Here is a 27,991-nt window from a genome sequence, read left to right as displayed (position 1 = left end):
ATGAAATTCAGACGAAGAGTTAGAAACGAGGTGCGGGTATTTGGATGTCCGAGTTGGTTCTTGGGTTGCCTAAGGTACGGAGCCTATTTGCTTGGACATTTCGAAACCTGTACCCCTCTCATTACTTGGCCAAATTCTCTAGAATATATAATTAGAGTTTTATTTCCATCATGAATTAGGATTACAATTTACTATTTTTGAAAAAAAAAAAAAGAAAAGGAAAACTTCTCCCACAACCAATTGGATTTTAAAATCCAATGTTTCTAGTTTCTTGATGACGATTGAATTTTGCTCTCCCTCTTTTGTTAAATATTTTCTTTTTATTTCATTGGAAGGAGCAGACAAAGAGGCAAAACCCCTCATTCTTTGAGGGTTTTGCTTCCTCTCCAGCCTTTCCTTGATAAATACTATTATAATGACAATGTTCGACTTCATTTTGGATCCAAATTTGGTTGGGAAATTTGATCATTTTCTATTGGAATCCTATATTGGATACATTACAAGGGTTAAGTGGTGTCTTGGATTCCTAGTGTTCCACTAATGTGGAAAATGCAGTTTTTGTTTGAGACAACAAAAATAGTTCATGTAAATAAATCTAAAACGGCTTTAGTTTGTGTCTTGTGTGCACAAAACACAAGATTAAGGTGCAAGACATTCACAACTATTGATATGACAATCTCAACTACCATCAAGTGGCACGAAATTCAAGCCTTACTCATCTAAAGCTATAGGCTTAAATTTTTGAGACAAGATGGTAGAGTAATGTTACTAAGCAGATTGTTATACAACTGTCATATAATTGAGATGGCGTAATAGTGAGTGCTGATTTTCACTATTACATTATCAAATTATATGACAGTTATGTAACAGTCTACTAAATAACATTACTCTTCTTAATGTGACATCAAAACCTCACTCGAGGACTTCACCACCTAATCATCCCCCTAAACAAATTATATCAAGGCTGATGCCGATGTGCAACAAAGTGTTTATCATTACCAACGCTATTACTTTTCTTTTTTCTTTTTTTTTCAACCAGACAACATTTCAACAACTCTGTGCATGGATTATTACTGCTGCATTTTCAATGCGCTTTATTCATGATCACGGCCTACTTCAGCCATTGAATCTTTGATGAAGTTCTCTAAAACAAACAAAAAAGAAATTGTAATGATTGCTACTGTTCCTCAATGAAATGACTAATTTCATTTCCAAGCATTGTGAGGAGAAAAAGCTGAAGAAAAAGCAACTCGTCCTTGCCCAGTTTGATTCAACTATATTCCTGTTTTGAACAAAAATTCTCAATGCTGCGACGTTGTAGTCAGTATGTCATCTGCCATAAAATTTGCACAGTGAGGCTTCCAACCGGCAAAAAGCCACCACTGTATTCGATGATTAGTATAAAACTTGTAAATCTTGATTGGCAAAAACAGTTTGAAGTAGAACTGGTTCAAAGAATCAAGATTCAACTTGTTCCTTGTCTGATTTAAGCACCCCTGATGAATATGAATATTATAAGCTGTACCTATTTTTCCTGAAATTGAAATCTGTGATTGGGTTTCTGGTACTTGCCTTCTACTTCATGTATTCCAACACGCTGTGTGTAATATCTTCCAGGAAGGAAACAAAACCCATGACGCTTGTGAGGCCACTTCCATCAACGTCCTGTTCCTCAATAAGATAGTTCTCAAAAACTGTGGCATCATCCTGCCCTCCCCTGATAAATATGAGTTTGGGAGTGATGCATCTTTCTTGCTTTAATTTGTTAATACTCTTCCGCAACAGACCTGAGATGTAATTTGTATTAAAAAGTTAAGCACAACTACAATCATTTGAACCCAGAGCAGCTATCACTTTTCTAGGAAAGGAGCAACAAGTGAAATAAACTTACAGTCATGAGGAGGAGGAAAAGGAAGTGACGGGTCCGCTGTTGAAGAATAGAACACAATAAGAGTTGTAAATGCATCAAGGAAAAATATCGGACTACCACTCGTAAACAGTGCAGCACGATTCAATGAGTGGCGTGGATATGCTTGTTTATCTGGAGTAGAATATGACAGCAGCATCGGATACACGGCACGGTGAAGGGAGCTTGGTTCCAATGCACTGCAACACAAATTTTACAAAAATGAATTGCACAATTAATTTCTGAACAAAGAAAATTACACGAGTGATTCTTCAAGGCATCATAAATATAAATTTTAACATATATATAACTTAATGTAGAACTCAGATCACAGTGAATAGAATACAATAACGATGCCAAAGTGGACACCAAGGTCAGGCAAAGTGCGACCAAACATTTCATCTTCCCCCACAATCGACATAAATGCTAAACTAAGAATTCATTGGATATCATTTAAGGACAATCATCCCATTTTCTATTTTTTGTATGACATATAGGATACTAAATAGCTGTTCAATTACCCGAGGTTAGAAAAGTTGGAAAAATATGGATATGAGCACCAATTACCTGAAAAGGCATTGCAAGTAGATACGGTAGTCTGGGTGAACACCTTCTTCATGGAAACGGAGAAGAGGATTTCGAAGCAAAGCAAAAACCAAGCGAGGTAAGGGCTGTAGTTGTGGGCATTGTGAGAATGAGACATCAATCTGAGTAGTTATAGGACTTCCATTCTTGTACTGAACAATTTTATAAGCATCGTTATACTGAGCTGTGAGGATCACCAGCCAATCGTGTAGCAACATCCTGCCCTCCCTAACCCCTTGCTCTAAAGAGGCCACTATAACCTACAAAGCAAATAATATTTATTAGTCAACAAGTGCTGAGAATGTTGAGTAGAAGGGTAGATAACGTTCTCTTATTTTCTACTGTGAAACTATTTTGTATTCTGTGACCTTTATAAAGTTGGTGCAATTTGGTGAACAAATCATTCTTGTTGAAAACTCTCTCAGTATTTTACACCACTCAAATCTTGGAGTCCACTTAATTACTTGAAAAGAAACAACACAAGTGCTAGGACAATTTTCATTGAAATTTTCCGTGGTACAATGAAGTAGAAAATCAAGAAGAATGAAAGAAAAAAATTGAAATAACATTAACGGGGGCAGTTAAGAAAATTACCTTATGAACAAGTAATGATAGAACTACTTCAGGGACAACAGTATCATAAAGCTCATTAATATTCTGAGCTGTTCCATATTGCAAAGTTCGAATCCTTAGTCGTCGTTTAAGGGAATGCTTCGGTCTGCGTTAACATTCACTGCGTCAAGCTAAGCCCTCAAAGAGCTATCTTAATAAGCAAGATTTTGAAGAAAGAAAAAAATTTAAGAAACAAGAAACAACTATGAGAAAAAGCAGAAGACATGATGTGGTGACTACTAAGGCACAAATACATAGACCAATAGAGATGAGTTAACAACCTATAGAGCAAAACCATAACAAACTGGAGAGAATGCCATTAAGAATTGCAGTCTTCCTCAAAACCAATCACAAATCTCCTCATGCCTCAATGTAATTTCTTCAGCTCAATGCAATGATCAATATTGAAAATATCAAGGGAGGCAATGAAAAATGAGAGGAATATTCTGAAGGTACCCAACAAATTTCAACTTTTAGTCCCTATATGGTAGTGTGCCGACAATGTAGATGAAAACAAAGGGGGATAAGAGTGCCTTAAGAAGAATAATTATATGTGATTACAATCTTTGCTTCGACATCTTGCTTCCTCTATAGGTCAAAATATCTTGGTACACAATCAAAAGCTTAACTTGTGACCTTAGGGTTCTAGAATTTGGTGTTCAAGAGGGGTTTGAATGAGTAGATGATCACGCAAGAAGCCAGCTTAAAGGCATATTCTACAAGGCCTGAAAGAAACACCGTTGAGATTCAGCTAATGGCAAAAACATGGATCACAGTCAAATACTCACAGGTCTCCCACCTAAGAAATTAAGTAATTATCTAATTAGCACTGCAAACTAATAGTTGATATCCAATAGTAAATAATTTAGATGTTTGGTCCATTCATCTGAAACAAGAAAACACGAATGTCTGTAAGTTTATCAACAGCTGTTCCGTGGGATCAATCATACCTAGTTGCAGAATCCAATCCCGAATGTGAGAGTTCCTCAGGGGGCACTACAACTGTGTATTGAAATGCAATCTGTAGTGTAGGAACTTCTGATCCATGTCTGCAAAAGAATAAAAGTAGGGCTATGATTAGAACTGTGTCATGCGTCAAGCAAGAATTTCATCTACACTTGTCCCATGCATTAAGCAAGCAGTCTTATTTGGGACTTATACTCTTTGGGCCTCTATTGAAATGAGAAATGGATTGGATTTCATATACCCAAAATCATGATATACGTTTACAGCATAAAAGAAGAGAGATTCACAGAATGGTAAACTGCCAGTGAACCCAAACAAGAAAACGGTAAGAATGAAAAGTAAGGGAAAGAGAAGGGAGGAGAGAGAGAGTGAGAGAGGCATGGTTGGAATAAAATTTGTTATCTATAAGGGGTTAGCTTGTTGTATTTGTAGAGTCTGATGTTTGGTTGGTAGTAGTTAGACCTGAGCATTCGGAGACCAGAGGCCACTGAGAGCATGCAGTGTCCAAACATTCGTGAGGGGGTATTATTAGTACTCTTGATTGTGTAGAACAATATATACTGTCATTAGCCATCAGAAATGGCTGGCTTTGTACTCTATTTTCTTCGTTATGGTAGAACTTGTGTGCAAACTGTGGATGTACCTCATGTTGAGGGAATTACATAAATCTTTGTATTTTATTTTGTATTTTCTTTACTGTTTTCTTTCATGTTCATCATTGTGTGCGTTGTTGAGAAGAGATTTTCTCCCAACATAATACTCCATAACTTTTAATAGATACTTTGTCCAAGCTTTACGCAAATTCTGAGTTCCAACCAAGTGGCACTTATGTTCTCATATTTACAGCACAAAAAGAACATGTTCAAGACTAACCCCCTGCCCTTTCTCCTTTTGATGCCCAAAACAGAAAATGAATCACAATACCAATGTATTATCTTCATAGCATGTCTGGCAATTTTTTCCTTTTCTTCTAAATAATCTAGAGGCGTGCATTTAGTAGATCATTTGTTCACCATCTATAAACTTCTTTAATCAAGGGGTAGTTTCAAAATCAAAACAGTAAAATTTTTTCACAATGCGTAATTCATCAGACTTGGAAACTTAAGAATCAGATTTTGTACACAGGGCTATGTGATTTACGAATTAGATTTGACCAGAGATCATTAAAAAAAAAAAAAATCTAAAATATTGAATCTTGAGTTTATGTCTCCTTGAAGGAGTTAAATTTAAGGAACTGGAAATCTTGGATTATATTCAATTCTGGCATTTTGAGATTAAAACAGGAAAGTTGATGTTAGAAAGCACTTAGTAGTTACATATTGCTGTCCACAAGTCTTAATGCGCATATGTGTGTGCCTGTGCAATATGTTACACCAAAAAAGCATTGACAATAATGTAAGATTTATTGGAACTGACAGACTTTAACAGGCTTGGGACCATCGAACTTGCTTGACAAGGAAATTTTCAATTGATCAATAGGATTTCCCACCCCTTTCTTTTTCTAGGCTATGCATACTGATTATACTACAATCATCAAATATCAGCTATGTTTTCAGTAGAACTATAATAGCATGATGGAGATCAAAAATATATTTAAGTACCTTGAAAATCCAACATTATTGGCAAACTCAAAGTCATAAGCATATGTGGCATAAGAATCACAACAAATAATGTGCTGAACATTTTCATACTGTGGATCTGGGAAGAAATGGCCATACTGCAAAAAAGATGAAGAGAATAATTTTTTTTGATAAGTAAAAAAGATGAAGAAAACATTCTAAGCAAATTGTTACAGTGTCATTGTAACTTCAAAAACATGGCACACTCACTGAGTTTCCAGGTTTGAATTCAGTAGATGTCCTCAATCGCAGAATACAACCAAATGCATATGGTCGACTTAGCATTCGGTACCTGCACAATGAACATGTCACAATATTAGCATGACAATAGAAATAATAAAATATGGACCATTAGCATCATGTTGCTCTCTTAATTTAAATTTGAATTACAGAGAAAAACATCCTATTGCTTCGTTTTATTGAAGGGTGAAAACAAATTTAGTACATTAATTTTCCCAATAAAACAGGTGTCAATATGTACAATTGATAATGTAATCAATTCATTGCATTGTTCCTGCAATTTAGAACTATCAAACCATCCTTTTCTAATGAGGTTGGCAAATGATGCCCTTTTTAAAATACTCATAAGAGCCTCAACATTAAATTCTACAGCATACTATACTCACATGTCTTGAGGAAGAGTGGAATCATCAGTATTCGAATACAAAAGTAATGAGCCACCACTTTCAATACTAAGAAACTTCAGGGATGCCAAATCTGTATACTCGTTCGTGACAGCAAATATGTCCACACAAACACCTGCTTGAACAGCAACAGCAGCCTGTAACATATATGTCAATGCTTACATTTCCCAAAAATATAGGGTACAGGTAATAACCAAAAGTTAAACCATATTACCAGATCTTTGTAGAAAGGTGTCTGCTCGGGAAGTAAAGCACGGTCTGCATCCTCTCCTTTACTAGCATATTGCTCACCATACCGCCTCGTATCCAGCTGCCCAGCTCCATAATCCGGAGGCCCAGACAGAAAGGCAAAGATTCTAGCTGCAATTATGTTCAATGGAGACAACAACATATGTAATGACCTTTGAAAGTAAATGATATGCTTAAGATGATCACATAAAATCTGAGCAAAAGTAGAGTTGGATGAGTTTTGAATATCATCACACACACCTAATGCAAATGTGCTTCCATATTCTGATCCAAGGTAATTGATAAGGGCTTCCATTGCCACCCCAAAACCTCGCCCACCCATCAAAACACCATCCATCCCTTGACCTGCTGCTGTGGTTCTCTCCCATGAAGTTGTAGGTCTAAGGGTTTCAAGTGCAGATGCAATTCGGTCTTTACAAGTTTCAACCTGTTCCCAAGTTGCCAATTGTAGAGCATAACCAATCACTTGATTTAAGAAAAACAAACACACACAGACACATACACAGATGCAAGCACACACAGATCAAGGAATAAATGAGAGACAAAACCCCAAGGGAAAAAGAAATGGAAACGAAACCCCGTAACAGACATACCGGAGCCAAGAATTGTAGCAAAGGCATGACATCATCGAGCTCGATTGGCAGGGTTCCCTCCATATCAGGTGGAATTAGAACATTCTTTACCACTGGTATAGGTCCTTGAACATCATACAACCCTAGTTTGTGGCTGAAGGTAGCAAGCCCAAACAATGAACCAGGTCCAAGAGCTGCAATACAAAATATAGAGAAAATTCAACCTTCCAAAAATAAAGCTCAAGCAGGAAATAAATCAAATAATTATTTTCATTCAGCAATTATCAACCTTCTAAAGCGGCCAGCAGCGCACTTTTAGTAAGTTCCAAAAATTCTTCCGAAGCTGCAGTTACAATTTAGGAGAATCAAATGATAAGTCATCTTTCAAAAGAACCATAGAAGCATTTACAACTTATAAAGGAAAAGCATTGTTTAGTCATATCTAGTAATGCAGTCATTCTAACATGCTTAAAATTTGAGTGGAAACATGTGTAGTAGAGAGAGGAAAATGAAAATTAGAAAGAAAAATCATTTATACATATGGACGTTTACAATTCTCAACCCCTTTCTTAAAAAAAAAAAAAAAAAAAAAAAAAAAAAACTAAACATCATTAAAAGCAAAAAGCGCAACTAAGAAATATACAAGAGAAACACTTAGCTACAAAGAAAAAAAAAAGAACAAGAAAATCTTGAAAACTAAGCACCAAAGGAGCTACAAATGCAGCTGCCCAAATATAAAGAGTATTAATGAAAAATGACTTAAGCTTCATCAACGTCATCTTGTGGCCCTCGAATTCAAAGACACCACAAAAGGCAAGAAGACACCATCTTCCACATGGCAACACTTTGAGTGCTACCACTGGTCCACCAACAAGCAAACAAGTCAACTACTCGTCTATGTATAACTCAAGACAGCCCAAAACGACTAAATAAAGCATTCCATAAGGCACAAGCAACCTTATAATGAAGAAGAAGATGGTCCACAAACTCCCCGTTCCTCTTGCTCATACAACACCTATCGACTACAATGACATGCCGCTCCTTAAGGTTGTCCATGGTAAGGATCTTCCCTACGACTGCCGACCAAGCAAAAAAAGTCGCTCTCAAAGGAACCTTGGTCCGTCAAATATTCTTCCAAGGGAAATGAATGTCATCATTACAGATAAGGATACTGTAGAAGGAGCTAACAACAAACAACCATTTTTTGAAGGGGGCCATCAAATATTGTCTTCACCTTCCCATCTCACTATATAGAAATACAACAAATTAAAGAACAAAGCAAAGACATCCACCTATTGTGAGCTACTCTAATAAAGCTTACGTTCCATTGAATGGAACCACTAGAAAGCTCCGAATGAACTGCTACAGAAGCATCCTTCACACGAGCAATATTATATAAATACAGAATAGCTTCCTTAAGGGCCTTCTTCCCACACCACATATCATGCCAAAATCTAATCTTGAAGCCATCTCCCATCTCAAATCTGGTATGATTAGAAAACATCCTCCAATACCTCCTAATATTCTTCCATAACCCCACCCCATACAGCTTAGGAGGCTCATTACAGCACCACTCATTGCCAAATTTAGAATCTACCACAACTCACCACCAAGCCTCTCTTTCATGCACATAGCGCCACAACCATTTCCCTAAAAGAGCACGATTGAAAATCAATAAGTTCCTAACCCACAACCCTCCCTTAGAGATCAGAGAGCAAACCTTGTACTAGTTAATCAGGTGAAATTTGAACTCTTCACCTAGCCCACCCCATAAGAAATCTAGATGAGGCTTCTCTATGTGGTTTGCAACACCAATGGGAATGAGGAAAAGATAAATTGTGGCTTCCCACATTGCATGGGTGTGGGAAATGAGATGTGCTTATATAGAGCATGCTCTCTTTAAATGGTATGAGGCATTTTGGGGTAAACCCAATAATAAAACCGTGCGGGCTTGGCCCAAAGCGAACAATATCATATCATTTATGGCAGGATGTTACAGACATGAAGTACATAGGTAAATTGAAAACGGTGCTCTTAATAAGGATAACCCTGCCAACCTTAGATAAATACATTATTTTCCAACTAGCTAACCGATGTTCTATCTTTTCAACAACACCATCCAAAATAGACTTGGCCCTAAAGGAGCCCCAAACGAAAGACCAAAATACTTCTAAGGCAAAGAAGAAACCCCACAACCCAAAAATGCCAGCTAACCCATCCACATTATCAACATTAGCCACATGAACTAATTTTGACTTAGCCAAATTAATCTTCAAACCAAAGATAACTTTTCAAAACTTAAAAAGAAAGCATGCAAATAGCAAAGGTGATCAAGATTGGCCCCACAAAAAATCAAAGTGTCATCCGCAAACAACAGGTGTGATATGTTAACCACACCAAATCATAAAAACCTCCAAATAAAATGGCTTACCATTAGCAATTGGCAATAAATGCTTCTTTCTTAAACTCTTAAACCCTTAAACTCATTTTCAAACTTCTAATTCAGAGTCACTGGAATCCCATCTCTTATAACAGCAACTCAAGTAACCTTAATTCACAAAATACTGCAATAGTACTAGAACATGATGAGAACATCTAAGACTCGTTCGACTAACCAACAACTTCAATCAAGCAAAACTAGTTTTTTATTTTTTTTTTCCACTCAAAAAGTACGCCAGATTTCTACATTACTTACCATTACCTCATTCCATAATAAACCAAAGCCATAAGATACAGTCAACAAACCCCACTTGCTAACAGCTCAACCATCCCAACTAGCTATAGAAAACGCATTGTCCATATTCAACATTAAACAAGAGTATCCCCATCCCAGCAAGCAAATGTGCATTGCAATTCAATTATTTGCTGATGTAACGGAGAATCATTCTGTTTAACTCGAGAACTATATCAATAACATTAAAAAAAATTAAGTAATACTCTTACATGACAAATCTACAGCTGCAACATAAACTGGACGTGCTTGCATCTCTTCTTCCTCCGGTCCTTCCGCTGCAAAATGGAAACCAAACTAATTAATATCCCAGAATTTATATTAAGCCAATGAGCTCAAGTAACTTACCAATCAAAAGAATTAGAAGAAGAAAAAAAAAAGAGCAAATAAATCTAAATTCTGGATCTCAAGCTCTAGTAAATGCTCCACAAAGATTCTAAGATGTTAAATAAAGAACAAATAACAATAATAACAAATTTTATTTCATTTTCCAAAATTTTCTGAGCATCCAAACAGAGACAAGGACTGACCGGGCAGCTCGAGATCTATAAAAGAGGACATCATCTCAGGGCAAGACTGGGGGCGAGAGTATCGAGCGACGGCCTTGGAGGAGAGGCCATTGAGGGTTCCACAAAGCGCGCAACTCCAGGACCACTGCTCCAGCTCGCAGTAGGTGTTGAAGTAGGCCCAGCAGTTCTCGCACCTCGGCAATAGATTCCCGTCCGATCCGTACGCCGGAGCTTGACCGTTCTCGTCCTTAGCCGCGAAGGGAGTCACTGTCAAGCCCCATGGCAGCCCCGACCCCTCCTGCGCGCCCGGGTCGATCGGAAACCGTGAGACTGTGGCACTGACCGCCATACCTGAGAAACACAGAGGTCTTTCCACACGGCCTGTGCTTGTCCTTTCCTTTTGTTTTCTCGGGAAACAAACGGGGAGGGACTAGGGAGGAACATGGGGACGGAGGGTGTAGGTTAGAAGGGGCGCACTGTGCGGCGTACGTTAGCAGTGGCTGTCCGTAGAGCGCCACATCGGGAGAACCAGTGTGATGTTGCCACGTCAGAAGGCAATAGCTGATTTGGCATCTTTTTTTTTTTTTTTTTTTTTTTTTTTTTTTTTTTCCTGATTTGGCATCCATTTTGAGAATGCATTTTATGGTTACAATTTAATTTACTTTTATTAGCTATATGTATATATAATGTCAAGTTATTTAAATTTTTTAAATAACATAACAATATATTTATTATGTAACATCATGTATATAATTATATTTACATGGAATAAAATAAAATTTTAACTATAAAATAACTCCTATCTATTTAATTTGAAATTAAAATGATGCTATTCTAATATATTTAAAGTCTATTTACATTTACGATTTCAAAAAATGCGATTTAAAAATAATGTGAGACCATAGTATATTTAAAAATAGAATCCCGATCAATTTATTAAACTAGAGTGAATAATGGAGAAAAATACTACTATTATGCTTTTGCCTTCATTTTTTTTTTTTTTAGATAAAATTTCATAGCATTCATTAAAATTAAGCAAAGCATCTTAATCACCAATTCCTTTGTCATGGATAAAACCAAGATAATCTTCCATCCAACATTCTCTAAAGACTTTTGGATTGATGCCCACACTTTACAGTAAGTTGCCATGTCTGCATCCCTATTGCATTCTAATGAGTATTGTCTTCGTTTCATCAATCAGTTGCTCATAGCGGCTCCAACAACAACCTTCCTTTCGCAAAAGCATGAACAACTCAGAGGCTATTGTTTAGTAAAACTGTAAATGGCAATGACACAAAATTGGAATTGATATTCAAATCATCAAAGATTACCAGACCACCACCTATGTGGTAGAGCAAACCCTTCAATAATTGTTTTAAAAAAAATTAATCTGAATAACGGTCCAATAAAGATTTTAATCATAAAGAAAAACCGTGACCATAGGGGCACAAAAGAAGCAAAATATAGCTAGCACAATATAATAAAGGACCTAGTTCCACTATCTTGGAAGAATGGTAATTAGCTCTCCCTCAACGAAAGAAACAAAAACTCTTAATCTTCAAGTATTGGTGGCTCTGGTATAGATCAGCTGGCTTGCATGAGCAGATACCAGCCTAATTGAACCTCTTGACATCAGATCCTTAATTGCGCGGCGAGCCAATGATCCACTAACCTGATAATGGTCAAGAGAAGGAAATCAACTTAAACAGCATGCTAAAAGAACAATGACTAGTATATAAAAAGACCGCGGAGGGACAGGGACATGCATAAAACAAAAAATAATAAATTATATTTTTTATTTAAATTGTATCATGAGTAGTTTGCCCAAAGGGCAAACAACAATTTTGGTCCTTGAACTATGTGTCTGATTTCGATTTCAATTTCGTCTATAAAATATCAATTGAGTCAATCCAATAACTGAAGTTTTGAAAAAGTTTCAATGCTACCCTTGAATTGCCTGACCACCAATGGCCCAGGGAAAATAACTGAAGTGGCAATTATTGTATTCCAAGTAACTTCTCTTTTGAAAGCAACAAAATAATACCAAAGCCATGGTCATGGCAATCAAACTCAAACATATCTTCACTACCAACATAATGGCATAAACCCCTACTCAAATACAGCTTATCTAAACAAAATTCAAATACAAAAAGTGATTATAAGAGACCAGCTGAATAATGTAAGTTTTACTCAAGATGCTTGATCTCTAAACCATGTTTCCACCATCAACAGCCTAACCCAACATTAACTGCACTACAGCATGTCATACGTGCTTTAAGAGCAAAAAATGACTACAAGAGATCTACCAAATCAAGTAAATTAGCATGCCTGAACCGTGTTTACAAGTATCAAATCAAATTGTGGTTTCAATATACCCAACTACATTTTGTAGGCATTATACGCCTTATATTTGTTCCATGCAAACAACATACATTTATAAAAAAAAAATATGAAAGAGAAAATATTTAACCTTTAAATATCAAAACTTATAGAAATGGTAACCACGGGAATGCCGTTTAATGGTTTTTTAATGCCCATAGGCCATAACATAGATGATGACCACGTATAACATGAAGAAATATAGAAAGAAATGCCAAGTTCAGACAGTACCCTCAATCTGTCCGACAAGACGGACGGGGTGATAAGCTTGTACTTCGGAACTTCTGTAAGAAGTCTGTCATAGGTTGCCTTGTCAAACAAAATCATGTTGTTCACCTTCTCCTTTTGTTTTCCCTTGCTCCATTTCTGTATATTACACCAATATTATTCATAGTATCAAACCCATATTTTATATTAAAATTGAATTCAAGAAATTTCTAAGAAGCCAAGAGCCCACATGACCTATTCCTACAATCTATCATCTGACCACTACACAAAATCAAAGGCTCCATTAGTTAAAATTTTGGTTTTATCTCTTTTGTTTACACCTTTATGTAACTTCAGAACACTTTTCAACCAAAAACCAAAAACACAGCCAAACCAACAGAGCCAAAATCTTCAAAGCCAATTCTGGATCCAAAACTCTTATCTTACCTTCTTCTTCTGCTTCCCTCCCCCAGATTTGGCTGGCTTCGAGGACGGAGGAGGAGCCTTTTCCTTCTTAGGTGCCTATCAGAAGAACAAAAAAACCCAATATAAAATCATGAAACCAATTTGCCATCATGAATGTTAAATCAATTGTCCCCCAAATATTATATGTCTTTACCTCCGGCTTGGTATCTGAACCAAAAATTAGTGAGAAAAACAATTAAAACAACACTAATAAATATTTTTTGTTCTTTTATAACATAAGAATCTTGAAATATTAATTTGTCATCTTTAAAGTTAGGGCCTGTAATATCACATTGATTTAGATATATATAGGGAAAGAGCCTAAAAGCTATTGTTACTATTGTTACTTAATAACTAATATACTATATAAGCTATTTTTATTAATATATAAACATATATATTAATATATATGTAAATATTAATAAATATATATGAGTTGAGCGTTCATACAATATGTATTGTTTAATGATCGAGCTCAGCCCGAGTATGTTCATGAATAGTTATGTTCATTTACAGCCCTACTTGCTTTACTTTCATAGTAGTTTCTCTTTAACTCATATGTTTTGTTGGGTTTCATCCCATTATATATATATATACACACACACACACACACACACACACGCATACCATTTTGATAGGTTTTGGGTCTCAGATTCAACTTATTGTTTGGTATTGGTGAAATGAGGTTGTAGCAAATTTTCAGAAATTGATTTCAGAAAAGGTTCTTGGAAATAGTTTGCCAAACGCTTTTCTAGCGAAAATACAACAAAAAATTATTTTTTTGTTTTTGTTCTCGAAAATAGTTTTCAGAAACAGAAACAGAAATCAATTTGCCAAACGAGCTCATTTTGCTTCATTCAAGTACTAAAAATTCGAATTTTTTATAACATGCGACTATCACATAGACAATTCTCAATTTGGCTGTTGGCAAAACATCCAAAAGAAAACTACACTACATCAGACCTAGAAGAGTGAAAACTACACTATATCGACATTAAAGAGAATCTAAAATCTTCTCCAATTTTTCCTCATTTTTTTTGCAAACAGCGAGAAAATAAGGAAACGGTAGGATTTGAGGAAGCGTGGGCTTACCATTTTGCCGGTGGGAATCGCAGGAGTGTCAGAGCAGAGCTGAGGCAGCCGTTTGGAGAAGAAAGTGTGCTTAGGGTTTTAAGAGAAGGAAAAAAGTAAAGGAGAAATAAGGGGGTGCCTAACTTCCTAATTCCTATATGTTCGGTTTGCGAGTGTTTGGACGAGGGTGTATCGCAATCCTATCCGGGGCGGGCGTCTGTTCTTGTTGCGAAAATATTGATGGAGTATAAGTTGTAAAAGAGGTCAACCATTCCGACCCGCGTGAATAATGCTACACTTATCCCAACTTTTTTACACAAGTTTTTCACACTTATAGATGGCTTTTAAAACGACCATTGGATATGAGATCATTTTTATTAGATTTGATCTTGTGATTTTAAAAACTAACTGTGAGTGTAAAAAAAAATTGATTTTGTTGTAGCCTAGTTCTCACCCATTTTTCCCAATTTGTTATGACAATATATATATATTAAACTTGAAAAATATTAGGCTTACAAATAAATTTTACTAAAAAAAAAAAAAATTAGAACATGATGTGGCACAATATAATTGGGTTTATCAAAAATTGAATTTATCTCATTTCCAATCATGTTGTGCCACATTATGTTATAAAAGTTTTTTTTAAAAAAAATAAATAAATATTATTTGTAAGCTTAACATTCCTCATTAAACTAACACGGGTTGGAATGTGCGAACTCTTTTACAACTTGTGCTCCATCGGTGTGTATATATATATATATATATACAAACATCTATGAACGAGATACAAAGTTTTCGAGTAATGTTTGAAGTCTTTCTTATGCATTTTTTATGTTCTTCTAAAATTGATGTGACTTTAAAATTTTTACCTTTTATCCTGGAACCCCTACTATTAAATTTTAATTTAATGGTGATTTTAAAAGTTATATCAATTTTAGAAGGACACAAGAAAAATAAGGGAAAAAGTTCTAGCATTACTCTAAATTTATACGGGTATCTCTCATTTAATAATCGAGCTTCTAGTTTATCCGAACGAATATCGAGCAAATCGTCAAATAGAATAATTTATTTTTAAGCCCCATTCATAACACCACATTTCAAGCACATCATTTTTTAAAAATAATAATAATAATAATAATAATAATAATAAATAAATTAAAAAAAAAAAAAAAAAAAAAATCATGACCCATCAACCTGAATAACAGTTTTTTTTTGTAAGTTACCTGAATAACATTATTATGTCATTATAAAACCAAAAAATTGATCACAGTGTGAATTTCCCACTCAGCAAGCATCTGGTATCCCTGGAGAGCAGGATTTCCTTCTAAATCCATATCTGGGAACTGAGGTGGCTTCATTCAAAGTCAAATTATGCTAAATATTTCCCATGCATTCTCGTATGGAATCCCATTTGTCATTTGCACCCTAAACACCATCTCCAAACCAGAAAAACTTTTTCCATGATTATAAATTTTCAAGTGAACAAATCAATATGCAAAATGCTGGAGCTTAATGGCATTAGATAACTAGTAATATCTACTACTACTAGCATCAAGAGTGAACCCAAAATCTGCGAACAGCCCACTAAACCCACTATATCGAGCAATTAACCTACCAAAAAATAATAATAATAACAAGCATTAAGGGGTCCTTACTGGAAAATGTTGGGGGCTTTTAGTGTTGGGAGTTATCCGTGGAATGCCTCTTCGGTTGTGGGTACCAATTGGAATCCAAGTTGTGATCTTCATCGTCACGGCGCCTCTTAGAAAGTTGAATACCATATGTTACTGAATTTTGAATTTCTTCATTGGGTACATCCAAATGGTAATTAATATCCTCATGGAGCACACCTGGATGATCATTTGCATTCTCTTCATGCTTGTGTATTAGATGGGCTCCGCAACTTTTAAATAGCACTGAATCTGAATGACTATAAAACTTAACTCGCAGATTGTCTCCCTTTAATTCAGAAGATTCTAAAACAAAGTACTCCAACCATACATGATCTGAGCCTATGAAATTAAGTCCTCTGTCTCCAATAAGAGTCGAGACGCCTTCATTAATGATGTTAACACGGATATAAGTAGTGGGGTCTTCTGAGGAGATTAGAGGTTTGGTTCCCATAACAACACAAACAACAATTCCTTTAATCTCATTCAAATGCAGGTGCCCAGTAATGTCTATTTCACATGACTTACTATTTGAAGTCTCGTTACAATAGTTAAACCAGTTTGGAATCTTATTTCCCGGAAATATAATGCCACCAACATGGTCCTTAAGATGTCCCTGTTAAAGAAATATCATGAATTTGCAGCAATATAAGTATATAACCAAGGCACATAGAAACACATAGAAGAGAGAGACATATACCTCATCCCATGAAGGATTTGCTACTCGGTTCCCTATATTCACAAGCATTTTGTAGCATCTGGACAAATCAATCCATTCTAAAGCTTGTAACTTGCTTGTATTGAATTGATATATTTTTGATACTTCAGGAAAATTTTCCAATGAAACACATCCACTAGCATCTATATCTTCTATATTTGGTGGAAGTTCTAAAATTTCTTGAAGCTGCTTGCAATCTTCCAATCGAAGGGACTTCAATCCAACAAGACTTCTGATGCAAGCAGGAAGACGAATAATATCACTCCTTGATAGAAATAAATGTTCTAAAGTGGAAGAACAATTAAGTGTCACAAGAAAATCTGATTTTGATATATGACAATCTTCAAGATCCAAATGTGTCAGTGCCGGAAACCCTATTGAGGAGCAACCATCATTTAATATGCTTGAATTTGTTGGAAGTGGCAATGATAATAATTCTGTACTTGATGAAATTTCAGATCCCTTCACAGACACATATGAGGGCATGGACTGTCTTTCATCCTTGATCTTTGTTGGAAGCTCAACATGTTCCGAACAATTTGCGAGAGAGAGAATCTCTAGATGTTGCAATTGAATAATGCTACTTGGAAGACGCATAAGGTTTTTGCAATCTCTTAGATATAATTGGCGAAGTCCAGTCAGATATCCAATGGATGAAGGCAATTCTTTTATGGCTGTGTTATTTAATGTAATGTCCCTTAAGCATTCCATTTTAATCTCAATTTCAGGAAACTTCTGAAGACTTGAGCATCCCTCAAGGAAAAGCATTTCTAGAGATCTCAATTTGAGGCTTCTTGGCAAACTGATAAGGTTAGAGCATAAGCGAACTGCCAAATAAGAAAGCTTATCAAGGAATCCGAGAGAGTCATGAACCTCAACTAAATTGTTACATTCAGAAAGAGTAAACTCTTCTAAATTTGGAATCTCTGAAACATTAGGTATTTTTGTCAAGAAATTGCACTTGGTGAGTGCCATAATCCTCATGTTTTGTAAATTCTGGAAAGAAAAGAAAGGAGAAATTAGCTTTAAAGAAGTTCACAACATAATCTAAAAGAAATAAATGTAGAAAACAGTAGTTGTACCTTGAATCCATGCTTCAGTTCTTTCAAGGGACTATTATCTATTTTAAAAACAACGAGTTTCTTTCCATGAAAATTGGATGGCAAAGATTGTAGAGGACATCTAGGCCAATCAAGCAATCGTAGCTCATTAGAGAGATAAGTGGGCCTTCCATAAAAGCATGCATTATGATTTATAAACAATCTGAGCATTTTCATCTTCATGAAGACTTTGGAGCTTAAGCATATCAAGTCTTGTTCAGGCAAATTTATTAATATGCCTTCAATTTTGTTTGTTCCCTAATAAGACAATGCATAAGTGTGTTAACAAAATCAAAACATAAACTTCTTCATATTTTACAATTTTCTAGAATTATAATTCTCTCTCTCTCTCTCTCTCTTTCAATATATATATAGGGAAAATGCAAAATCAGTCCATGTGGTTTACTTAATTTACTACTAACTCCTTATGGTATCAAAATGAGCTCAGAGGTCTCTGGAGTATGCCAAAAAAAATATCAAAATGAGCTCAGAGGTCTCTGGAGTATGTCAAAAAAATAATTTAGTTTCTACAACTAAATTCTGTCAACTGGCTTAACAGATTCCAATAGCGTGAAATATTAGAACTAATAAAATTGTGACACGTCTCATATTTAAGTAAGTGTCACACTAACAAAATCTGTTAAATTAGCAGACAAAATTTGTTTGGGAGGAAATTTTACTGAAACGGCTCAGCTTGAAAAACACATTTTGTTTCTTTTGTGAAGATTGATCAAATGGTTGTGTTGTGTATGTGCATTGTGTATGGGTGTGTGTCCACACGCAAGCGTGTATGCTCATGTGTATGTGTATTTCTCCCTTCATTTTTACAAATGTAAAATTAAAATAATTTTTTGATGTGAGTCTTACCATATTTTCTTCTAGTACATAACGAACGTCTTTATGAAACCACAACCTACTGCGTTTGCCAGGCTCTTTGGGTGATTCTTGATGAACAATTTCTCTGCCCATGTCTTGCAACAAGTCATGCATGAGCAATCTATTAGACTCATCAATAGTTATGAGAGACTTATCCATAAGCACTTTAATACCAATATCTGGAGAGAAACCACAACTGTTGAGTATGTTGGTGACATATTTTGCATCCTTCCCTTTGAAGAAACACGCAATGTCAAGGAAAATATTCTGCTCACTTTCCACTAATCCATCATAACTTATTTTAAGTTTTTCTGAAATATTTTTCTCAGGAATTCTTTTGTACTTTTCCAATGCACTTTTCCAATACTGTATATCTTTACCATATAGATCAGAACCTAGCACTGTTAAAGCTAATGGGAGGCCTCCAGCATAACGTAATGCATGTTCTGTGAGTTCCACAAAATCATCATTAGGTTTGTCACTTTGGAAGGCGTGTTGACTAAAGAGCTGGAGAGCTTCATTGTGATCCAATTCATTCATTTTGTGTCTTAAATCAACTTTATGCTTAATTAGTAAGTGTTCATCTCTTGTTGTTATAATGATTCTACTTCCTAAACCAAACCAATTATTTTCTCCAGATAATGTTTCTAATTGGACCAACTGATCCACATCATCAAGAACTAAAAGAACCTTTCTACAACGAAGCCTTTCCTTTATGACATTGATTCCTCGATCAATAGTGCCAACCTTCAAAATTGAGTTGCATAGGATCTCAGAAAGAAGTGTCTCTTGCAATTGGACTAGACCACATTCTTGCTTAGAAGTTTCTCTAACATTTGCAAGAAAACAACTGTCTTTAAACTGATAAGCAATTGAGTTATAGACCGCTCTAGCCATCGTTGTCTTACCAATTCCACCAATTCCAAAGATTCCTACCATGCGTATGTCATTCATCCCAATATTTAAAAGCATATTGATGTCATAAACATGAGACTCTATTCCAATTGGATACTTGGCAACGTTTAAATATGTATGACTCACTATTCTTGAGACCACTTGAACAATTTCCTGAATAAATTTAGAATCATTCCAAGCACTGCAAAAAAAAAAAAAAAAAAAAAAGCATTTGATGAGTTGGAGTATTCACATGAAAATAGATACTTACAATTTTCTTCTTTCTCTTGCAACAAATGAGAATGGTAGGCAATAAAATATGATATGATTTTTCCTTCCTATATCTCAATCCTCCTGTGGATTAATTGCAAGTCCTCCCTTAATTAGACTAATACTTTTCATAGTCTTTACTGCACATGCATGACATTCAATGAATTTTATAAAGAAATTAATGTGTTAGTATCATATTAAATGCTTCAACCAAAAGTTTTTTCTAATTCACTATGATTTCCATGAAATACAAAAAAAAAAAAAAAAAATCATAAATATCAAATAATGTTGGTTGGTACCATGTCCTCACCAATTTAGGTAGCTTAAAATATCCTTACATTAAATCGCATTTTTAATCTACTGAATTTATTGAATTACCCAAAACTATATGAGACAAAAAATAACAAAACACACTGATCAGATTTATGGTCCAAGATGCATACCTAAGAGAAAAGTTTATATATATACCACAATTGATGTGGCGTGATTCTTCATAATATTTGATTAATTTGGAGACCACGCCATGTTAGCTTTAGTGGATAGAAAGTAAATACTTGTTCAATATATATCATTATATGCGTAAATGGAAATACCTGTTCTTCAAATGCCATCCTGACAAATTGGCCACTTTATTCAAGGATGCCTTCCAGCTATGCAAAGTATCCTTGTTGAATCCGTGTTCATGTTTAGCTAATGTTTCGCCAAAACTCTTTATTTGATGTCGTACGTCTGATGGATTTACTTTGTAAAACACAGGTAGAACGATTTGTTGCTTTGTTTCTCTACACTCAAGGATCTTCACCAACTCCTCCAAGCACCACGTGGACGATGCATAGTTTGTAGAGAGTACAACGATGGAAGTCCTTGACTCTTTAATGGCTTTGAGAAATTCTGGTGAAATTCCCTCTCCTTCTCTAAGTTTGTCATCCATGTAGGTATAGATTCTCGCTTCACACAAAGCTTTGAATAGATGAGCAGTAAAATTGTTGCAGATATCTTGGCCTCTGAAAAAGCTCAAAAATACATCGTAAGGCCATCGACGGGTGAAAGAAGAAGAGGATGAAGAAGAGGCCATGAAAGAAGACATTGTGCTTCAGAGACAATTAGAGTAATCACTCTCCTTAAGTTAAATAATGTCGCTCATATAATAATAATAATAATAGGACAACTTGGTCATATTATATATATATATATACACGCATTAGTAAAAGCAAGAAAGCTGAAAATATATTGAAGTCGATGCATGGCCCATTGCACCATAAAACACATACGCGTTGGAGAAAGAAAAATGAAAAAATTGTTGGCAACTTCCACGCGGAATCTTTACATGTGATCTTCCACCTTTGGGCAACTTCCAATGGTTTCTCCTTTCTCATCAATTTCTTCGACATTCCTAGATAAATGCATCATCATAGGAATACAATGTTATATTTTCCTATGATCAAGAGTATTAAGACAAGAGATACAAGAATTCAATAGACAATAGTTAAAATTTAAGCGACAAGAATTATAAAATGGTGATTGTTAATGTAGAAATAAAAAAAAATGTTACTTTCAGACTCTTTTTATATAAATAGAGTCTTCTATACAATCAAATGATCAAGAAAAAATGTAGCAATGAAAATTGTTTGATGTGTAAACTTAGGCGAACCACATTAATTCTCGTAACTTTAAACTTTGAATTTTGTGGCCAATAATTAATGAGAAAGACATATTGTGTTTTTAAGTTATTTTTATTATTTAATTAGAGGAAAAATAAATAAAATTCGTATATTTAAATTCTTTGTAAATTCAATATATTAATTCACTAAAAGTTAGAGAGAGGATGAGAGTATTCTCCTAATATTATTATTTTTTAAAAAAAAGCAAGAAAGGAAGTCACACTTATTTTTTATCACTCAATTTTTAGAAAAATAATATCTACGTAGGCTCAGAAGAATATTAGGAGAATACCATTAGAGTATATAACATTTTCGTTATTTTTTTTACCTAATTATTAAAAAATAATATTCATCTAGAAAAAAAAAAGAAAAAAAAAAGAAATACCTAATATTTCCCTTAAAATTGACATCTAAAAGATAGAATCTAAAAAAGCGCACGAATCAATCCATTTCGTAAATCGGACGGTGGATAGCTTTCCCTCCGAGCAATTCATTCCAAGCGGACCCACGTGTAAACCCCACCCAAAGCCTATACACCTGAGCACACTATTTCATTTCCTTCTATACCCTTCACTGTCTTTTCGTCTCTTGTGAGTCTCACCGTCAATCTACAATTGCTTGGTTAGCGATTTTTCCCATTTTCCCATTTTATGTAACATTTCTATATGTATTAGCTGGTTGCTATTTGGTCCTGATTTTAGGGTTCGTTTACATAAGCATTTCGGTGAATTTGGGTATATATATATTTATGCTTGTATGTGTGCATACATGTAGAGAAGTGATATTGATGTGATTTATGAAATTAGTTTTCGTTTCTTGTATGCTGTCGATGTTGCTAGCTAGCTTCATTTTTGGTGAATTTGGGTTTGTTTTCTATGCTATACCAGCTCTTAGATTTGTGGGAAAGGAAAAGAATGCTGGGAATCTTACACCAGAAATCCTTGACACGAGGTTCCGTTTGTTGCAATGGAACATCAGTTGTAAAAGAGATTGTTCTGGGTTTATTTTAGTTCTTTTTGTTTATTTCGTTGAGTAAATTTAGATATCGCTTCTTCTTCTTCTTCCTTTTTGGTTTGCTTTGTTTTTTAAGCTTTGGGGAAAGTAATTTATGCACCTGAAATTTGGGTGTTATATCTAGAAAATTATTTGAAGAGTGATATTCAATGGAAATGTATAAAGTACAAATGTTTGCTGGTTTGGCCAAAATTCATTAAGGCTTAGTAATTTGTTTTTAGTTTTTAATTTTTAATTTTTTTTTTAATGTTTTCATTTGGAGCTGAGAAACGATGACACTCTTTTGAAACAAAAAACAATGGTACTCTTTAAGTAGTCTTCTACATAGTACCATAGTTTTTTTGTCTGTAATGTTCACTAAAATAGTATGCACCTTGTAGAGACTTCAGGTCAATAGGCTATTTCATTCATCATTTGTATTAAAGTAGTTGTAATTGTGTGTTTAGTTGGCTTGGCTTGTAAAGTACAAGGGACCTGGGATCTGGATCGAGTCTCACTTAAACTAAGGGAGGGGGGGTTTAAGGGAAGGAAAGGGTTATAACCTATAGTGTAGCCCATAGGCACAGTGGGCCTCCAATGTACCAAAAATAATAAAATAAAATAAAAAATAAATATTAATTAAAATCCAAAGCTCCTTTAATATCCAATTATCAATTTAGTGAGTTCTGTGACTTAAGAATTTCTGTTGGTAAACGTTGTGGAGACCATGAGGGTGCAAGTGATTTTTCCGTTTTATGCCCAAAGCTGCATTTTTATGTTAAATATTGTTGTGCTCTGAATGTTACATAACCAAATAGCAGTGCTTAATTACCAACATGAATTAAGAAGTGAGGTGAAAATGAAGTAAGGGTTGCATTTGGGCAGGAGGGGCGTTTTTGTTTGTTGCTTAACCATCTATTTGTTTAACCCACCTGTGGGATGGACCAGATATCTGATATGGAAAGTTCTTTCTTTCTCTCTCTCTCTCTTGCTCTCTCCCATCCCCTCAATCCTCCCCCTTTTTATTTTCTTCCAACACAGTGTAGAAAAGGAACTTTCAAAAAGTTAAAAAAAATCAAATGTGCAGTTTGAGCACTATTTTACAACTTTAGTGAAGGGATCTAGAGTCTGGTTTTGTTGTATCATTTGATTGTATGGGTAAAGTTGTGTTGGATTTATTGTGTTATTTTATCCCACCTTGTCTCATTTATAGGAAAATAATCCAATTGCAATGGCGACAAGGATGGCTGCAAGATTTGTATCTCGAAGGTTTTCTAGTGGCGGCAAAGTTCTTAGTGAGGAGGAAAAAGCTGCAGAAAATGTTTACATTAAGGTATCTCCATTGTCCTATTTTTCTCATGCTTTTCTTTTGAAATTGTTTTACTGCTTTCATGCTGTGTGACATGGATGATATACTCTTTTATTCTGTAGTCCCCTTGTTATTATCTTGATTTTTTGATTAGTTTATTTGGTCATGTTCATTTCAAGATCTGGGGTTTGGTATATATTGATAAAATGGAATTTCACTCAAATTTATTTTATATCTGCCATACAATCTGGAGTAAATTTTTTCTTTTTCTTTTTTGTAAGTGGTTAGAGTCCTTAAAAAATCCTCCACAATTCTCTGGCAGAGTTTTTTATTAGTGGCTGTATGCAACAATATTTAATGTGAAGGAGATATGCTTAAGTTCTGAAATCATAGGAAAGCGCTTGATGCACTTAAAAGGGAAAAAAAGAAAAAGAAAATCTATTTTATTGTTCTCCCTTTTTCTGTGAGGTGGTGAGACTCTGATAGTTAGTTTTATGGCTTACTACTTCACTGGAGGTCCATGCCTCTAGTGGTTGATTTAGACACGCATAAACTTTTGATTTCTTTGATGTATTTATTTATATCTTTCAAAATTTTTGTTCTGTTCAGAGTGGTATGGTATCAAAACCTGAAGCATTTTGAAATAAAATCACTAAATTTTGTGCTAAATCCTGGATTTTGTTTGAAGCAGATCCTATGTTTGTTGTGACTACATTTATGAGGTTTGTGTTTCACATTTGTAAAATATAAAGAGAGTGAGTAGTTAATAAGTGGACCAAGCCTATTAGCTTAGGCTTTTGGACTAGAAGTGGTGTCCTAATATGTATATTAATGTATTATTTGTTGGCTCCCTTGGTGTTTCTCTCCCTAACAATTGGTATTAGAGCTATGGTTAGCTTTCATTGCTGATACAAATGTTTTGGTTTGACGCGTTTGATTTGACTCCGGTAAAAGAGTTGGCTCTGCTCTTAGAGTACGCGTAACACTCTTGTGTAAAGAACTCACATGCAAGTGGTTGTTGGGTCATGTGAAAGAAACTCACAAGTGAGGGAGAGATTTGTTGTGAGTGCACTTGTATAAGAACTCAACCTTTTCAGTTGCATATTTCTTTTTAATTTGAATGTATAAGAACTTAACCTGATTTGGTTTGTAGAGTCAACTTTCTCTTGCTTGTGTGAATTATAATAGCAAATTTTTCCATCTCTAAGCACGAGATGGTTTTCAAGGCACTTCATGTTAAGAGGATGGGCACTGTTTGAAAATTTATATAATAGTCCCTAAACCAAAAATGAGAAATTGAATGGAAAAGCTTTCCCGGCACCCTGTACTTATGGGATATGGATTTGTAAATAAGCCCAAAAAAAAAAAAAAAAAAGAAAAAAAAAAAAGAAAAAAAGAAAGAAAAGCTGAATGATCTTGAGATGAACATGGAAATACCAGATACCAGTAGGAAGGTGCTGCTATGATTTATTTAATTAGTAAAATAACTTAAGAGTACTTGTCTTGAAGATTAAAATTGTGTTGTAATCATTGTATATCACAATGGTGATGAAGTCCGTATGGAGAAGTGCAAGAGATCTTGATTTTGCAAACAACCCTTAAACTTACTATTGTTGTTATTGTTTATATCCACCATAGGGTATTTGAAGTGTCATAGTTTTATCTAAATGTTGCAAAATGTATGCTTGTGCCTGTGCATGTGCCGACGGAGAAAGAAGAAAAAGAGAAAAAGAAGGGGGGAGGGGGGGGGAGATAGGTTGCCTCTCAAAAGTTAGAAAATCATTATCAGCCGCAACTAGGCACAAATTTCTTTGGGAGTTGTTGGCTCCTTGGATTTCCTTCCCCATTGATTGGTGGATGATAATTTAATTGCCTGATTATGAGTTTAACATAGTTTGTCCAGGAAACTGAATGTTCTGCACTTAAAATCATGAAAACATCCTTTTAGCATAGAGAAACGGCATCTCATTGGAAATGGATGATGAGACGCACATGAAGCTCATTTGGTGGGAGTTGTGTAATTCCTTTGAGCATTGATTAGGCAAAGCTTTTAGTGGAAAATTATGAATAAATCGGAGGTCCTTGGTGCAAGGGGATGGTACACATTGGTAACCTGTAATTTGGTTTTGCCCAATTAGTTCAATGTTCTATTTCTATAAGAAGTTAAAATGGATGTTTCTTGGCAGTTATACATCCCTGAAACTGCTGAATGAATCAAATGATTGACAAACTTGAAGAGATAAGATCTGTTTAAAATACTGGTAAAACTCATATATTACTATCTGTACTTAACACATTTGAGTATGATTACCATGAGAGAGTCCTCATTAGCCTTGCCTTGAGCTCTTGTTCAATTGGAGAATCTTGAGAGTATGAATTAAAGTGCATACCATGTCATCATAGCGTGTCAGTAGGATTCGCCTGGCAAAAAGAATAGTCCAAAGATCATCCAGATTTGAATATGAAGTGGGGTCGAAGTCGTGTTAGTAAAAAGAGTTCTAGAGACACAGAATATCGAACTTTGACCCATGTGTTACTCACCCGAAGAACTTTTCAATGATCACTCTCTCTCTGTGCTTAGATGTTTGCTGTCATGAGTCATCTGAATATATCTATTGATTGCATGAGTGTCAACCAATCACGTCTGAGTCATCTGCATGCGTTAGTAATCCCGAGAACTTTTCAATGATCACTCTCTCTCTCTCTGCTTAGACGTTTGCTGTCATGAGTCATCTGGTGCTTTCATGTCAATGTCTTAAATAGATCTTTTGTAATAATGCAGAAAATGGAGCAAGAGAAGTTGGAGAAGCTTGCACGGAAGGTATGAACAAAGTATAATTTGGCTGTTTGCATGTGTCTTTAGACTTTGGTATGTTATCTCATATATGCATTGCACAGTTTTATTGAAGATCTTGCATTTTGAACTTAAATTTTCTTAATCATACTTTTGGTGGGCAAGTCTCATTATTCTCCAACGGTTACTTGATACTTAAAATCTTGCTTAATGAAGCTTGTTTAAGAAAGAGAAATGAGATTATATTCAACACCTGTATTGCTAGGCCATTTGGTTTTCTATATACTGTTTGCTCTCTCAGCTACTGTTCCAAAATTTGGTTGATTTGTTTGGTTTTCCGGTGTTTGGTTGATTGACTCAGAACTTAAAGTCCTAACCTTTTCTAATTCTGTGTCGACTGGACTGAACTATCTTAATTAATACATTAAAGGCCCATTTCAATTAAAATCAATCTGGACTGTTGGTAATTTTAATATGAATTGGATTATCAAGGTAGTCTGTCTTTCCAACTTCCATTTTGACTCATGTTCAAGCCTCTAGCATTGATTCATCTATTCCACTCTCTCTCTTTGGAAACTTCATTAGCTTGAGATCCTTATATAGTTATCCCTGAAAGTAATGCTTAATGAGTTGAATGTTCCCAGGGTCCTAAACCAGAAGAAACACCTGCCACAAGCGCCGGAGGATCAGTCACTGATGCCAAACCAACCAGCTCATCCTCAACAGCTGGAACATCATCTGAAAAAGTGTCCACTGACAAGTACCGGAACTATGCAGTTGTAGCCGGTACAATCACCGTGTTTGCTTCTCTTGGATGGTACCTTAAAGCTAGTGCAAAGAAGCCTGAAGTCCAGGACTGAAGTTAATGTGATGAGCAGTAAAAAAAAAGTGATGATGAGTAGTACACAAATACTTCTGGATCTTTGGATGAGTTAATAAAGTATATCGGCTTTACTGTGCTCAAATCTGTGCATTTGTTGCATCAGATTATACTTGTGTTTCATATAATTGTTTCATAATTCTTGAGTTTGGCCTGGTGACCCTTTTCTTGGAACATACAATGTGGAGGCACCATTCAGAGTTAATTTCAGTGCAGTTGTTATAGAATTGTCCAATTCATGGGAAGTGATAATTATCACTGATAGCTGATGAGAATGATATACAGTCTAAGAACCACTACTGTCTTTATCA

The 27,991-nt window shown here is 35.2% G+C and overlaps 4 protein-coding genes and 1 pseudogene across 11 annotated transcripts; 1 reads left to right on the top strand and 4 right to left on the bottom strand.

Moving 5' to 3' along the window:
- Positions 1 to 1,063: 1,063 nt before the first annotated feature.
- LOC132164196 (sec23/sec24 transport family protein) lies at positions 1,064 to 10,832 on the bottom strand. 6 transcript variants are annotated; one of them, XR_015913030.1, is made up of 15 exons: positions 10,415 to 10,832; positions 10,097 to 10,162; positions 7,443 to 7,496; positions 7,175 to 7,347; positions 6,822 to 7,008; positions 6,547 to 6,692; positions 6,315 to 6,469; positions 5,899 to 5,980; positions 5,671 to 5,786; positions 4,054 to 4,152; positions 3,086 to 3,209; positions 2,474 to 2,751; positions 1,892 to 2,106; positions 1,526 to 1,787; positions 1,064 to 1,382 (listed from the first exon to the last, which is right to left on the bottom strand). XR_015913030.1 is itself a non-coding variant. In XM_088519304.1 (15 exons), exons 1-14 carry the CDS (start codon positions 10,740 to 10,742, stop codon positions 1,576 to 1,578), a joined length of 2,235 nt encoding a protein of 744 aa, XP_088375430.1. In that variant the 5' UTR covers positions 10,743 to 10,832; the 3' UTR covers positions 1,064 to 1,496; positions 1,573 to 1,575. The 6 variants fall into 6 exon arrangements, 4 of the variants coding, with proteins under 4 accessions (XP_088375430.1, XP_088375431.1, XP_088375432.1 ...); XR_015913031.1 differs by having other exon boundaries at positions 1,064 to 1,333; XM_088519304.1 differs by having other exon boundaries at positions 1,064 to 1,496; positions 1,573 to 1,787.
- An 850-nt stretch (positions 10,833 to 11,682) lies between these two features.
- LOC132163858 (small ribosomal subunit protein eS25) lies at positions 11,683 to 14,645 on the bottom strand. Its single transcript, XM_059574236.2, has 4 exons — positions 14,537 to 14,645; positions 13,427 to 13,501; positions 13,004 to 13,138; positions 11,683 to 12,065 (listed from the first exon to the last, which is right to left on the bottom strand). The coding sequence occupies exons 1-4, from the start codon at positions 14,537 to 14,539 to the stop codon at positions 11,952 to 11,954; spliced, it is 327 nt and encodes a 108-aa protein (XP_059430219.2). The 5' UTR covers positions 14,540 to 14,645; the 3' UTR covers positions 11,683 to 11,951.
- Positions 14,646 to 16,041: 1,396 nt separating this feature from the next.
- Positions 16,042 to 17,887, bottom strand: LOC132162773 (TMV resistance protein N). Its single transcript, XM_059573001.2, has 3 exons — positions 16,886 to 17,887; positions 16,236 to 16,801; positions 16,042 to 16,126 (listed from the first exon to the last, which is right to left on the bottom strand). The coding sequence occupies exons 1-3, from the start codon at positions 17,885 to 17,887 to the stop codon at positions 16,042 to 16,044; spliced, it is 1,653 nt and encodes a 550-aa protein (XP_059428984.2).
- Positions 17,888 to 18,881: 994 nt separating this feature from the next.
- LOC148583998 (disease resistance protein RPV1-like) lies at positions 18,882 to 21,136 on the bottom strand (annotated as a pseudogene).
- Positions 21,137 to 22,223: 1,087 nt separating this feature from the next.
- Positions 22,224 to 27,991, top strand: LOC132163951 (copper ion binding protein). Of its 3 annotated transcripts, none has more exons than XM_059574338.2 (4): positions 22,224 to 22,325; positions 23,911 to 24,030; positions 26,789 to 26,827; positions 27,445 to 27,991. In XM_059574338.2, exons 2-4 carry the CDS (start codon positions 23,929 to 23,931, stop codon positions 27,658 to 27,660), a joined length of 357 nt encoding a protein of 118 aa, XP_059430321.1. In that variant the 5' UTR covers positions 22,224 to 22,325; positions 23,911 to 23,928; the 3' UTR covers positions 27,661 to 27,991. The 3 variants fall into 3 exon arrangements, with proteins under 3 accessions (XP_059430321.1, XP_059430324.1, XP_059430322.1); XM_059574341.2 differs by lacking the exon at positions 22,224 to 22,325 and adding an exon at positions 22,336 to 22,406; XM_059574339.2 differs by lacking the exon at positions 22,224 to 22,325 and adding an exon at positions 22,344 to 22,438.

The sequence above is a fragment of the Corylus avellana genome, chromosome 8, assembly GCF_965113065.1.
Source record: "Corylus avellana chromosome 8, dhCorAvel1.hap1.2, whole genome shotgun sequence".
NCBI lineage: Eukaryota > Viridiplantae > Streptophyta > Magnoliopsida > Fagales > Betulaceae > Corylus > Corylus avellana.
The sequence above is the reverse complement of the archived record's forward strand: the minus strand, read 5'-3'. Positions and strand labels throughout refer to the sequence as shown.